Source organism: Castor canadensis, chromosome 18 (genome assembly GCF_047511655.1).
Source record: "Castor canadensis chromosome 18, mCasCan1.hap1v2, whole genome shotgun sequence".
NCBI lineage: Eukaryota > Metazoa > Chordata > Mammalia > Rodentia > Castoridae > Castor > Castor canadensis.
The window spans coordinates 1360200-1375814 of NC_133403.1; the positions used below are offsets into that span (position 1 = coordinate 1360200).

Below are 15615 nucleotides of genomic sequence, written 5' to 3' on the forward strand. Positions count from 1 at the left end.
ACTGACACACGGATCTATAACTCAGGTCAGAGCACCATCTAACTGTAAAGCAATGCGAACAAGAACAATACAAACGAAAGCATTATTTCCCCTATCATGTGGCAATGTACATGGTGGTGACAATTCACAAAGTGCACTTGTAAGTGAGGAGGACCTCCATGAGTCTGTACTCATTTGCTTGCGCTGGAGCCACAGGTAGCAGGTCCCCACATGGCCGCTGTCATCTGCACTCGGCACAAAGGTCTGGGGAGGACCCACAGAAGCCTGGCTTGGTATCCCTTCCCAAAGTCCTCAGCCCCGGCAGTGGGAGGGTGGGGGCAAGGCGGAAGTGGCAGGCGCTGGGGACCCGGCTTACTTGTTCTGCAGTAGGGGTACGCGTTCCAGGCTTTCTCGTGAAACACCAGGGAGCCTTCGGGAGCGATCATCCTCACGAACGCAGGAACTTTGCTGCGAGGAGACAGGGCGGACACATTTTCAGCTGCACTACCAATTTCTGTTGGGATCATTCACAGAATAGTGTTACCAAACTGATCATGCTCCAAGCTTGATGAGACGGTATTCAGACTGCAATCAACAGTTTACTGCAACCCCCAAGAACTCAGGCAGGAGATAACAAAAAACAAACAGCAAAAAGAATGCGAAACCTGAGCTGTAAAGACGGTGTCTTGGCTGGCTTTTAGGCAGGAGCAACTCTCCCTAGTGCACGTGATGGGCTGCCCTGGTATGAAATCCGTGCCCTCTCACGGAGGTGGCTCTGAACCACTTGACAATGGAAAAATCCCAGAGTAAAGAAACACTGCTAAGTACGTCACTAACACACCATCCAGAACTGTGCCAACGGGAGCACTGTGCAGAAACTGAGATGCTAAAGACAGGAATATAAAGTTCTCAGAGTAACAGACGACTGTCACTCACTGCCACAAGTATGGGCTGAATACATGATTCACAGCCATGACCACGGGCAAATCATACCAACCAGGAGCAATCCCAGAAGGCAAACTAGCCCAGCGGGCGAAGGTGCCACCACACGTTGCAAGTGTACCGACCACTCAAGAGCAGGCAGTCTGCAAGAGACACAAACACCATGACCGACCAGAGCCTCCCATAAAGAGCACACAGGGATTGCGTGCTGGACTCAAATCCCAGTGTCCCCACTCAGACGCCATGTGACCCTGGGCCCCTGACTTGGCTTCCATGCGTTTCCTCATGCGTGTAATGGAGTCGTTCACACTACCTACTCTGTTACTGGGAAGACTAAACCGGGGACGTCTGTGGTGGCTTTGGTGTGATTTTGAACACTAAGCCAGTGTGGAGCCAGGCTCTTTCACCTGCCTCTCCTCATTTAAAGCTTCCAGTAGCGTCTCAGATAACCATCACTGAAGCGGCTAAATGACTCTCCTAGCTTCCTGGCTGCTTCTGTGAGGGCGTCCTCTGCTGAACCTCCTTTGGAGGCAAGGCAAGGCAGGTGGCAGGGAGCCTCACACCAGCCAGGGAGCTGTGAGCAACAGAAACTGAAGAGGGGATGCGCGCACACGTGAGAACAGGGACAGAGCTTGGGGACTTCACTTTTCTGGCAAATTACATCACAGGAAAAGAAAGGCCACAGCACTGTTACAGAGGGCGGGGCTCAGGGGGGTTTGCACACGCCTCCGCCTCACATCCCTCAAAGATGATGGAGCCAATTCTCTCAACTCTTACTCCTTTCAAATTCAAGCAAAAGTCAGAAATAGGAAGACAGCATAGCTAAAACAGTAATACCTAGTACAAACCACCCGACACTGCTAAGAACTAGAATCCACAGCCCTCTAACTCCAGGTGGAGCAGAACCAAGGTGTGATGTCCCACATAACTGAAGATGGGCTCCAAGACTCCTGATGCAACTGGAGTGCAGCAAACACCTGTCCAAGTGCAGCTGGTCGGCTAAAAAAAGACAGGCAAGGGCAGGAGGCGCGACTCAAACTGTACAGAGCCTGCCTAGCAAGTGTGAAGTCCTGAGTTCAAAACCCAGCACCACAAAGAAAAAGCAAAGAAAAGAAAAAAAGAAAGAGAAGGCAGTCAAGACAGCCATGGATCGATCAGAAGCCATTTATCATACAGTACCGAGAGCGAAAAGCTCCAATATTCATAAAATGGTCTAAAATGTGTTGGTTCAGATAGAAAACAGACAGACAGACAAAGACTGTCTGTCATTAAAGTCTGACAAGAAGCCAATGTACAGGGCGTTGTCATCTTGGCTGCCGATCTTATCCCCACTTTCCCCACCCAGTGAATCCCACCGAGCTTTGTCCTGACTCACTTAATGCTGTCCCAATCTTCGTACTGGCTGTTCCAAATGAGTTGTCTTTTTACACCAACGTGAGAACACAGACAAACAGCTCTCTGATCGATCTAAGAACTGACTAAACTTGGGAAGGTGCATAGGGGTGTGAATGGAGTTCAGAGGAGAGAAACTATCCCAATGTGACCCTAACACAGCCCTAACTCTCCTGGTGACCACTTTTCAGCGCACATGAACAGTCCAGAGCGCAGACTTCATCCTTCCACCTCAGCATTATTTAGGAAATCACTTGAATCAAATGCAGGAAACGCCATTTTGGAAGTTTAGGGAGCTCAGGAAATGGAACAAGTAAGTATGAATTTGCAAAACAGAGCCTGGACACAGCACAGGAAGGACGCCCCTCCTCCTGCTCCCTCCTGAACTCTGCAGATCATGGTGCTCTCCCTAAACCAGTTCTCCTTGCAGGGCTTGCCATGGGCAACCTGTCCAGACCTCAGTGGCTTTAGTGAGTAACCCATGGAGGAGACCCAAGAGCAGGAAGGTTCTTTGACAATACAGTCATGGCCAAGTATCACATCTGTAATCCCAGCTACCTGGGAGTCAGAAAGAGGAAGGTAACAGTTTAACACCAGGCCAAGTGGAAGTTAGAGACCCCATCTAAACAAACAAGTTGGACTGGTGGTGTGTGCCCGTAATACCACCTTAGCAGGAGGCCAGGAAGATCAAGATCAGAGGACAGAGCCAGGCAAAAAAAAAAGTGAGACCCTATCCAAAAACTAAAGCAAAATGGAACTGGGGTGTGGCTCAAGTGGCAGAGCACTTGTCTAGCAATCACCAGGCACTGAGTTCAAACCAAAGTGCTGCCAAAACAAACAAAACACCTTTTTCCAACCTGCTTCCTAATGCACTCTAAGAATATCGTCCCTCCAGTGAGGCATGGTGGCTCAAGCCTGTGCCTGCTTGGGAGGCAGAGATTGGGAGGACACAGTTCAAGGCCAACCTGGGCAAAATGTCTAAGACACACCATCTCGACCAATAAAAAGCTGGGCATGTGGTGCATGCCTGACATCCCAGCTAGCAGAAGTGTAAGCTGGAGAACAGCTGTCCAGGCCGACCCAGGCTTAAAGCAAAACCCTATCTCCAAAATAACTAAAGCAACAAGGGCTGGGTTGTGGCTCAAGAGGTAGAGTGCCAGCTTAGCAAGCACAAGGTCCCAAGTTCAAACCCCAGTGCCTCCACCTTCTCCCCCAGTCCCAAACAATCTACGCTGGGGTAAAATTCCACCAGTGTTCGATCCAGCTGTGTGGAGGGAAGGTAATACTCTGCTCTCACCTTAACGTGACAGTACCTGTGAACCTGCTTGTTTCCAGCACGGCGACTCTGTCAAGGCAGGGGAGGAAAAGAAAGGGCTCGCATGCCTTAGAAAACGCAATGACCAAGTGCACGCAGCTTCTTACCCGGAAGCACGCCTTTTGTTAACGTCCACTCGTGAGATTAGTAATACCTCAGCAAGATGTCCGGCAGACTTGTTGTTTTGTGGTGCTGGGAAGGAACCCTCAGGCCGCACTCTATCACTGAGTTCCATCCCAGTCCCTGGCACGTCACTTCAACCCGCATTTTTCTCTTGAAACCTTCATGGCTATCTGTGCCCACGACAAGCAAAGCTGTTTCAAGTTCCACCTTGCCCATCCTGTGTGGGTGAGTATCGAAATGTGGGAAGTAGGGAAGATTAATTTGCCATAAATAAAGCGATCAGTCTTTCACTTTGTAATCAAGTGCTAGACACCCTGAGTACGCTGACAGGTCTGCTCACTTACTCACGCAAGTAAGTACTGGGTGCCAGCCCCTGTGCCAGGGCTGTGGGAGTGATGACCAGGCAGGGACACTTCCTCCCCAGAAGAAGGTAACTTCTAGGGAGAGAAATAACAAAAGGCAGGAGGATCCTGACCTGTCCTGCAGGGCAGTGCAGCTAAGGAGCAGTATGGGGCCAGCAGGGGACAGCGTGGCCACAGGTGCTGTGACAGCAAGACCTGACTACAATGACAGAGGACAGCAAGCCAAGGCTACTAGCGAGTGGGGAGTGGGCAGACACCACACAGGACCTGCCCCGCCTATGGACCAGTTTGGCTTTTGTTCTGTGTGTGATGTAACGGGGGAATGACGCAACCTGGCCTAAGTTTTCATATCACACTGGCTTTGTTGGAAAATCAACTGGAGAGGGTAAGAATGTTAATGCAAATGTTAACTCAAGATGACAAAGTTCCGAATATGAAAATTAAGACTATAAAATTCTCAGATGAAAGCACAGAGGTGATCCTTATGACCTAGGAGTAAGTGGTTTGTTAGTCGGGACGCCAATAGGATAAACAATAAAAGGGAAAATGGTAAACGGGCTTCATCAAAATTCTAATTCTTAAGCTTCAAAAGACAGACAAAAGAGTGAAAAGTAGCCAGAATATATAAACAGCACTCTCAACTGAAAAAACTCCATTCAAAATGGGTGAGGCAGAGGAGGACAATGAGTCCTAAGCCAGCCAAGGCTACACAGCAAACTCTAACTCAAAACAAACAGGTGAAGTATGGGAGTGGATCCTTCTCCAAACACATACGAGTGACAAAAGAGCACACAAGATGCCGCGTCACTAATCATGAGGGAAATGCCACTGGAAACCTCAATTCAGGGCTACACACACACAGGACAGGTGGCAGCACGTGTGTGTGTGCGGGAACTCTCCCAGGTGAGCTACGTGACTGAGGGGAAACGAGCATCCTCATGTCTGTGTGTCCAGCATGTTCACGCCTGTTTCTCAGGACTGTTAGGCAGGGTCCGTGAGTGCGTGGACGGGACAAAGCCAGGGAGTACTGCGGGATGGTTTCAGTCCTTCTGGGAACGAAGACCCTGCTCCAGAAGCACCAGCGTGCTGAAGGCGGCTGCCTGGATCCAGAGCCAACGCTGCCCTGTATTCGCCCACTAGAAGCCGGGAGAACTCAGGACCTCCCGGCCAACAGGCTGAGTGACAGTACCTGGTGCAGTGGTCAGTCATTATCTGTGGCTGGAGTGTCACCTAAGTCAGGTGTCTCAAAAACGCAACTGAACAGTCTTCCTCTTTAAACAAAACTCACCCACATCCCAGCATCAAGTGATAAATATTCTTAACATTTCAGTGAGTCTCTTTCTAGGCTTTTTGCTGACTAGTTTTTGTTTTCTAGACACAAAACACATTACACATATTATTTAGCAGCCAACCTATTCCATGTAACAATATATCAAACTTTCCCCAATATTTGAACTTTTTGATTTCAATTAGAGGATCTTGTGAATATATTGCCAATTTACTCACACATGAAGAGTGGTCAAAGAAGATCATGAACCACAGAAAATCTCATACTCAAACTTTTTGGTTCATTTTAGAATTCCCAGACAGAGACCAATGTTTATAATAAGAGGGACTTCTGTGTGTTGGGAGCCCCCATCTCAACCAATAGCTAGGCTAAGCCAGGCACCCATGGCTTCTGCCTGTAATCTAAGCTGCTTGGAAGGCAGGTGCTCTACCACTCGGGCCATTCTGCCAGCCCTATCCCAGCTACTTGGAGGCTGAGATTGGGAGGACTGTGGTTCCAGGTCAGCCAGAGCAGAATGGGCAGGAGGTGTGGCTAAAGCCATAGAGTGCCTGCTTTGCAAGCGTGAAGCCCTGAGTTCAAACCCCAGTCCCAAGAACAACAAAAAAATAGTTGGGCATGGTGGCGCACATGCCATCCCAAGCTGAGATCTGATGGACTGGGGTTGCAGGCTAGCTCCAGGAAAAAGTTTATGAGACCGCATTTGAATGGAGAAAAGGCTGGGTGTGTGGTGCATGCCTGTCATTCAATAATGGTGGAAAGCTTAAGCTGGCCTACGCAAAGTGGGACCCCCATCTACAAAACAACCAGACTGCAAAGGACTGGAAGTGTGGCTCAAGTGGCAGAGGTCCTGCCTCACGAGCTTAAAGTCCTGAGTTCAAACTCCAGTACTGCCAAAAAACTTAAAGAGAGCTAAGTACACATAAAGAAACCCAGCACTGTCACTACTAGATATTACATAGAAAGACAGCACTGAGGTAATCAAGTGACCAATTACTGTCTGTTATTTCTCATCAAACCACAAAACAAGCAAAGAACAATGCATTTTACCAGAAGACTACAAAATTTAAGGTGTGTACGAATATTTGTGTATCACATAAACCAAGCAGCAGAGTTAAACTTCGAACAAATGAAAACTCCCAATCATAGCTCAGGTTCACCTTGAGCTCTCCAGCACATGTTCGACCTCCTCTAACACAAGGAGAGAGGTGACTACAGTGCTGAGTCCCTCCAAAACGCGAGTCTTAAAACCATTACTGGTCTGTGCTCTTAGACAAGTAATGGTATGCACGTCCTACTATAAAATATTTAAGGCAAACAAAGAGATCAGACTGCCAAACTTAGGGGAATGCGCCGAAGTTTGACAGATTAAAAAAAGCAACAACGAGAAAGCATCGGTCAGCTCTAAAAGCCATTCCACCGGACCAATGAAGAAATACAAATCCAAGCAAGCCAGTATCTTCTGCTTATGAAAGTGGCAAAAACTACAGAGGAACCTCCATAAAATCCTACGAGGGCATGTGGGCAGTGACATCTCACTCTAAAATGGGTCCATCCTCGTCCTTGTCCTCCCAGCAAAACTGCGTTCATGACTTCCTCTAAGAGGAACATTTATCTGAGGCATGAGGCTTGGAGAACCAAGTTCACGAAAACAGTTTGTAACAGACAAACACTACAAAATACCTAAACTGTGTAAACATACCTATCAGGGAATGGCTAAGTAACTGCTGTGCCATATAAGAATTTTACTCAGCCTTAAAAAGAATTACATAGATACTAAATAAAAACAGGGACACTGTTCTGATATATTGTTACATGAGAAACACAGCAGAAAACTAAAAATGTTGCAAGTGACATTTCCCTCATGTGTTTATTTTTAAAAATATCTCTGGAAAATGATCTGGAAGGAAAAACCATAAACTGTTTGTAGGGCTTCTCTTCTCTGTGGTTACGGGTATTTGATGAGGACCTTAGTGCCGACCAAGGTTTTACTTCAGCCTTCATCCCTTGCTTGACCTTTTGTTATAAGCAGATATATTTGAAACATGTATGACATCAAACACATTGTCACCATCAAATAAGAAATGGCTCACTAGTAAAACAGGTAGCTACCCACTTTGTGGCAAGTTAGGCAGTTCCCGCGTAGCTCAGGTACAGGCTCTCACTTACCTCTTCAGGTGGTAAATTTTGTGTGTGTACTGCCCTTTTTCTCCGTCCTTCTCGTAAGGCTCATTCTTTAGGACCTCGATTCCTTCTCCACCACCAGTCTCATTCTTACTAGCTTCTGCTACAGAGTAAAGCTGTCCAACCTGATACTGAAAGTTCAAAGAGCACAGAATTTCACCATGTCAGAGAAGATACAGAAATGCGTATCAAACTATCCCCACATGTTCAATATGAAGACATGACTCAGATTAGAAATTAGTATGCCTACAAAGATAAGGACCAGACACATGCTTGCACTGCTCAAGGATTCCCATTATTCAAAAAAGGTGCCAGTTACTGTTACTTTAATATACACACCCATTTATCAGGAAAATCTCTTGACATTTGGTTCAACCTTTGAACTACATACATTTGTGCTTTCTGAAGCATTTTCACTTCTATTATAGCTCACTTAATACCACAAGATTCTGAGGACTGCATGGCAGGCCTGTAATCGTCACTTTGCCAATCAAAACTGAACCATCACGATTCTGTTCTCAGTAACAAAGAGAAGGATAGAAAATGTGATGAAGCAGAGCCTGAAGACCCAAAGAACCATGACGGTGCAAATTCTGGTGGAAGTCTGGGGCTTTTTTTCTTGTGTGACATGCCCAATTTGGCCCCTGCTCAGCTAAACAGAAGCTGAGCAGGGGCCCGGGTCAGAAATTTTAAACAGAGCTCTTCAGTAAACACAAACAGCTTTGAAGAATAAGCCATGTACGAGCATTACCATAAAAGGCAGGAAATGGTGAGGGCAGTTTCTATTTCATTTGAAGTGAACCCGAATTCTCAGTGGTCTGCATCAACACCCCTGGCCACCAACAGCTCCAACAACTGGGGAAAAGCCATGTTCCTCCAGGCCACCTGTTCCCGTGACCAAGCCGTGGTACCATTGCCAACCCCTCAAATCTGACTACACTTCTTCCTCCCAGGGAAGGCAACCTCAGGAAGCATCGTGTGTTTTCAATAGAAAGGCACAAAAATCTACCTCCAAGAACTCATTCGAAACTCACATTTTACTTGAGAGGAAAAAACATGAGCCACTGTAGCTCAGGAAACACTAGCTAAAGAGCTCATGGAGATGGGCTATCGTGCAGGTGAGCTTGTTATGACGCACACACTCTTACTCCATCAGCAGGGCTTAGGGAGCTGCAATCACAGCTTTCTCAAGTGTCTACAGAGATGTTACACTGCAGAAGGGGCTATGTCTGCTTTTGGTGACACAGGACTACGGTCATTCTAGTAATGCCACAATCCTTTAGTGCCTCAAAATATAGTTTTCGGGCTAGTGGAGTGGCTCAAGTGATAGAGTGCCAGCCTAACAAACATGAGGCCCTGGGTTCAAACCCCAATGTGGTCAAGGAAAAAAAAAAAAATACAGTTTTCAATACTGTCATATTTAAGAGCAGGATTAGACATCGCTAAACCAAAAGGTAAACTTGGTCTTGTTCGGGAACACAGTAATGAAAATTCGTAACAAAACCAACTAAACAACCACATCCAAACCAAACAAATGGACTGATTATTTGTGGCACGTGCTTCTAGATAGAGACAAGAGGTGTGCTTATTAAACCTGAGCAGAAGAAAAAGCTGAGATTACTTTGGGTGATAATACCAAGACTCAGAAAAATTTCAACAAGTTGATTCAGCCAAGTGAAACCCAAAGGGGAAAAAACCTAACCAAAACAAATGTCAAGTTCCACATCTGAGGTTCAAACAATCAATTGTGCAAATAAAGAACAGGGGTGCCTGGCTTGTCTCGAGCGTGGTGTAATAGTGAAATCCCAGGTACTACTGAGATCCTCCAGCTGTGTTGCAGTCCCACTAAACAGTGCCAGGCAGCTATGCCTTTTCAGTTCCTGCAGGTTTTCTATCTCCTGTCAGCTGCCACTTCTTTGCTTATCAGTTTGTTTTGTCCCACTTCCAACTCCTGCTTCCAATCTACTGTCAGCTCCGGGAAGAGCAGGGGCTGAGCAAGCCAGAGGACTCAGAGTGCTTCAGTCAGGAGTTGTGCTACTCCCGAGGCTTTTCTGCTTTTGCCTCATTTGTGACTATCGTACAGGAGCTCAACTGCAAGTCATGAGCACTCTACAGTTGCTCTTGTCTACACCGCAGGCAGATCAGGGAGGACAGCAAGCTCTCACAGCAGGCATAGTCAGACCACCTGTGGAACACAGACCATGTCTGTACGTCTGGAATACTGCTTTCGGCTCAAAGCAACAAGTACAGTACATGCAGTAAGGAGAGCAGCTGGTGACAAGTCTAGAGGTCATGTTCTAATAGGAACAAAAGGGGCTGGGGTGGGGCCCAAGTGGTAGAGCACCTGCCCAGCAAGCAAGTTCGCAAGTTCGAGGCCCTGAGCTCAAACTCCAGTGCTGCCAATAAATAAATAAACAGCTAAATAATAAAAAAAGAAACTGGAACAAAAGGTCTTGGGCACAGTAAGACTGCAGAGCTTCCACCAGAAAACCTGAAGGGCCACCAGAGGCAGGAAAGAGCAGGCTAATTCCCTTCCCAGTGCTCACGTGGGATGAACTGTAGTACAGGAAACTGGATTTGGGTTCAAGTAAAGACAAGGGGAAAGGAGGCTGGGCTCCACGCACAGAGCTACTCAGCAGACCTGAGGCTGGGCCCATGTCCCGGGACGGCACGGGGACAGAGGGAAGCCCTGCACCAGCTGAGCCAAGGTCTTTAGGCTCCCATTATGGCTACAAGGCAGTGTAACAAACTCACGATGGGTTATCTATGCGTGCAGGAGTGAGAAGTAAAGGAGGCCCCGGGTTTGACCCCAGCCTCGCAAGGGTGAAAAAGAGAATGAATTCTATGCAAATAGAGTTCAGATGTGAACACATTCAAAGTAAATTATACCAATATGATGAGACTTACCTCCTGCACAGAACATGGTAAAACCACACGGCTGGAAAACAAAAGAGAAAGAGCACACGTCACATGTGGAACGGCTTCAGGAGAGGGCTCTAGACTTAAGGGCAGGCACTTTGCTTTAAATCCAATGATGCCACACACAGGCAATGTCCCCAAAGAATGTCATTTGTGGAAGAGGGTCTCTGAAATGCCTGCAACCCTAAGTGAGGGTTTCTAGCTGCAGAAATCAGACAGCGCTCCTGGACCCTGGTGAGCGTTTACTTAGCTGACTGTCCTCACTGTACCATGACCCTAAAGACGCAGCTGCAGCAATTCTCATGAGGAGTAAAGAAACATGAGAACCTCGCCCTTGAAAATTGCAGGGTACACAGGGTGTCAGTGGAGGCTGCCGGGCCAGGCTGCCCACTCACCATCTATAAAGCCTGCACTTGGTGCTTTTAACACTTCTCACCAACACACACTGTGAAGTTCATCACTGAATCTTCCAGGAATGGCTCCTCACTACCCAGTCACGCTTAGTAAGGTAAAAACAAGTCTCGACTCCTTCATGACAAGTAAGAAAACCTGAGGAAACTGCTCTGAGCCTCACACAAGCGCCTCTTCCAGGGCAAAGAAACCTAAGGTTGCTATGCGTGGCCCTGTCCAAAGGCCGTCACAGCTCCATTTACCTAAATCACAGCACTCTAGAAGAATCCAAAATGTACTCGGATGGTGTGTTTTACACCAGGTTTTTACAGGAATACAGACAACCCATTTCCACCTTTACTCCCACTGCAAGCCCCAAAAGCCAAGGCCATCCTTAAGCCAACTGCCTCATGATCATAGCTCGGGTCCCAGGCAGCAGCCTCCTTAACCCCCAGTTCTTCTTAGACTTTTATAGCAAGGGGAAAAGCAAACAAACTCCTGTCATGTAGAAATTCCCACTAGCTCCAGTCATTCCAATTTCTTCACAACCAATGCTTCTTACTCTCAAGTCACTTAGTTTACTACTTAGAACAGTGACAATCTTATCAATGGAGACACTCACGTTAATTCTTTCTTATATAAAACTATAAAATTAAGAGAGTGGTCTGGGTCTGTGGCTCTAGAGCACTTGCCTAGCAATCAGGAGAACCTGACTTTTATTCCCAGCACCACCAAAAAAAAAAAAAAAAAAAACCTCAGCAAAATTAGAGGACAATAGAACCCAGAATATTACGTCTACTTTTCACTCTAACGGCTCTTTCTACCTCCTCTGTGTCCTCCTCAAACACTTGTGTGTTCGCATAACCTAAATCCCAATGCCCAAAACCTGTCTCCTGTTTTCCCAACTCCCTGATTATCAGCCATCATTCATCACTCTTCCTCCTGATGATGATGATGGCCTGAAAACCATGAGCACACTCCCAGTCAGAACGGTAAGTGCTCTTCTCACCAAGAGCAAACTTGTGTGCCTCTGTGACAGGAAGTCCCTCATCGTCTCACTGCCCCTCGGGGTGCACACTGACCTGCAAGCAGCCCCAGTACACAGGCAGAGCTGGAGGAGGGGAGGCTACAAGACATAGGATGGGCATATTTTCAGGCCTGGAACACTATAGTAGAACTTAAGTTAACTAGGCCAGAAGGAATCCTGGAAGGCTGTTCCAAGACATGAAGGCTGGGGGCGTGACTCCAGTGGTAGAACACCAGCCTAGCAAGTGTGAGGCCCTGAGTTCAAACCGTATGCCACCAAAAAAAAAATAATAAAATTAAATGTTGCTCCCAGGCATAAGTGACTAAGTACAGCTGACCTGAAGTCATCTCAGGGGATGTTCTTCAGGATTATGAAGGCTGAACCAAGACTGCAAGTGTGAGGAAGAGAACAGAGAGGAAAGAAGCTTCCTTCAGGTTTCACAAAACCAAAGAATCGCAGGTGAATAATTTAACAGATACTCACTAGAAGGAAGATCCCTGTTTTTTGCTTAACACTTTCAGAGAAAATTCCTCATGAAATGAAAGTGATTAAGACATTGAGAAAAAAGAGACAAGATTTGTGTAGTGTGAAGTGCACGGGAAAAGGACCAGGTTTTGGTTTCCTGTTACCATTCCAAAAGAATTCAACTTTTAGAGTAATTTCAAGATTTACAAATGTCTCTGAAACCCCCCCCCCATGAAAATAGCTTGCCAAACAGAACCAGCAACACATTCTTTAAAACCAGGATTTTACACTAATGGCAAGTTTATCCACTGCTTAAGTGATAACTAGAAGGGAACCTGCCCACCTTGAAAGACATTTTTAACTTTTTAATTGTTATCAAAAATAATCTCAACCCTATAATCACAGCCACTTGCGACTCAGAGATTGGGAGGATTATGGTTCAAGGCCAGCCTGAGTACAAAGTCCAGAAGACCCAACCTCAACCAATAAAAACAGCGGGGCATGGAGGCTCTACCGTCATCCCCGCTACATGGGGAAGCATAAAGAAGAGGGCCTGGGTCAAGGCTGGGCCAGGAGTAGAGCAAGACCCCATCTCAAAAATACCTACAGCAAAAAGGGCTACGGTTTTGGCTTATGTGGGAGAGCGCCAGCCTAGCAAGTGCAAGGCCCCAAATTCAAACCTCAGTACTGCCCCCGCCAAAAAAGATGGAATAATAATGACCTATTTGCTGCTCCAGAGCAAAATCAATTTTAGAACGTTTACTGGAAGAATCATTTTTCATTCAAGAGCACTGAGAACTCACTATGTGAGATCAGGTGCTGAGAGCACTTAAGTAAGAAACAGATTCTCAGAGAGGGAAAAAAATCTAGGTGACATACACACATGAGGAGTAAGTATTAAGAAACTCAACGTACAACACTTTAGGGAAGATAATTAAATTCTGGCACAGTTCACATTTGTTCTCCCAGCACAAAAGGTCTGCCAAAAGCGGAGCGTGTGATTCCCAATGGAAGTGCTTTCCACGAGCTAGCCTGGCACAACTCCTGAGCACTTAATTCACATTCTGGAGGAAGTAACTCTAATAAAAGAAAAATGACTGCGTATCTGACCCGAAATCTCTGCCACTCTCTGGCTACGAGGCTTGGGACAAGTCAATTTTCTGTGGTCCTACATTGTCCATCTGTCTTATCTGCCACTACGTACGTCGGACAGATGCTAAAGCAACATACATAGTTATAAATGACCTCGAAGAAAAATCTTATACAAACCCAAAGTTTTAGTACTATAAATGAACTTTGACTGTAAACCTTCTATGGCCAAAGACAAAAGCGTCTTTTCCTGAGATCCCTGTCACTGAGGAAGGTTTTGATTTTTCATCAGTTTCAATGAACAAATGTTTCTAGAGCACCTCCTCAGTGCTATGATCTACTCTAAAGAATGGAAGTACAAGTGACCAAAACAGGCAAGCTCATGGGGATCACAGGGAGTAAGAGAACAGAAATTCCCTGCAATGGTGACACTTGAGTAAAGACCTGGAAGGAGGTGACTTAGAGCTGAGAGACCAGCACTTCAAGCATAAGAAACAAAAGCCAACAGCAAGGCCTGCATCGGGTGTGTCTGCACAACACTGAAGGAACAGCCGGGATTTTGAAATGGGCAAGGGAAAAAGAAAGTGAGAAAGACCAGAGCAAAAAGCCATGGAGGGCCTGGCGGGCTGCTAGACACTCTCCCACCTTTATTCTCCGTAGATAGGAAGTCTTTGCATTATTTAAAGGAAAAAAAAAAAAAGACATGAGTGATTTTTGAAAGGTTTGGCAGATAACACTAAAAACAGGGTTCTGGACACTGCTACTTTAATCCAATTTTTTTTTTTTTTCTGTTTAAGAGTTTGGGAAGGGGAGAAGAAACAAAAACAGCCACGAAACAAAGAATGGGCCACACTGGAAACCCCTCACTGCCCAAGGTTGCTAAGAAAGGCCCAGGTGAAACAGCTGAACGTTCACGGTCACCCAGGTTTCCGGCGATGTCCAAGGTCCCTGGCTGGGGGAAATGACACAACTTTCCAACAAAATCACTTGGCCAGTCTGATGCCCTGCAAAGCCCTCCATTCGACAGTCCATGCTCCTCTCAGCCCCGTGAAGGTGGGGCCCAGACTGTCGCCCCATCTTAAAGACACAAGAGTCGTGGGAGGGACAACAGTGAGGCGGCTCTCCTGTCAAGTCAACCCGGCCGCCGCGGCTTTTCGGGGCTCCCGGCTCTGGCACCAACTTCGGGGGAGCCGACATCCCAGCACCGGGATTTCCTGCACCCCGGGGACAATGCCAACCCCAGACTCCACCCCAGGCGACAAATCACAGCCCCATCACCGCGTCTCCCTCACCCCGGGGCTGCCGTTCCGTCCCGCCCGCGGGGACCCGGACCCGGAATGGGGGTGGGGGGCTGGAGAAAAGGCGGGTCACGGCGGAAACTCCCGGCCGGCCGCGCCTTTCCGAGCCACGCGGCGAGCAACGCGGGGCAAAGGGCGGCCTCGTTACCCCGGCAACGCCTGAGGGTAGGGGGCGCGCAATGAAGGCCGGTCGGGTGGGCCGGGGGCTTGAGCCGGCGGGGGAAAGGGGCGCTGGCAGGAAGAGACCCGCCCGCGGCTCGCTCCATCTTACAAATATTCCCCCACCTCCTGAATCAATAAGTCTCCCACCACCGCCGTCCTAGATCCTCGCTCGTGCCCCCCAACCCACTCACAATTCCTTAATCAGCACCATCTTCCCGGAACCCCCTCACAGCTGCCGCCGCCGCCGCTACCGCCTCTCCCGGCGCATGCGCGGCCCCGCCCCTTTACCCCTCGAAACTCCCCAGTGCGCGTGCGTATCTTCACCCTTCCGCCGCGTTTCGTTACGTCAGCATTATCCCCGCCCACTTCTACGCCCCATTCCGGGCGCACGAGGCTCCCACTGCGCCTGCGCGACCCGTTGGCGGAAGTCACGGGGCGCGTGCTGCGCCTGCGCAGAGCCCGAGCGCGCAAGCCCGTCAGCTTCCGGCGGCTCTTTCTTCCACTGCCTCGGTCCCTCGGGGCGCCTGTGCAGCCTACGCTTTCCGGTGGCTTTTCCAGTTTTCCCTGGAAGGCGTAAGGTGGTGGCTGTGGCTGTGCTGTCCGTCTCTGCTGCGAAGGGAGGCCCTCGTTCTTCACCGACCGCTCGCTTGCGAAGCGTGCGTTGGAGAACTGACGCTTTTGCG

The 15615-nt window shown here is 47.9% G+C and overlaps 1 protein-coding gene across 2 annotated transcripts in view; it reads right to left on the reverse strand.

Moving 5' to 3' along the window:
• The window catches only part of Pitpnb (phosphatidylinositol transfer protein beta), a 49985-nt gene extending 34774 nt beyond the window's left edge, over positions 1 to 15211 (reverse strand). For both annotated transcript variants that reach the window (XM_020169488.2, XM_020169489.2), the window contains exons 1-4: positions 15124 to 15211; positions 10490 to 10520; positions 7568 to 7713; positions 356 to 447 (exon numbers count right to left, since the gene is read on the reverse strand). In XM_020169488.2, coding sequence (XP_020025077.1) covers positions 356 to 447; positions 7568 to 7713; positions 10490 to 10520; positions 15124 to 15143 — 289 coding nt within the window. In that variant the 5' untranslated portion in view covers positions 15144 to 15211. The remainder of the gene's footprint in view (positions 1 to 355; positions 448 to 7567; positions 7714 to 10489; positions 10521 to 15123) is intronic.
• Between the last annotated feature and the right edge of the window lie 404 nt (positions 15212 to 15615).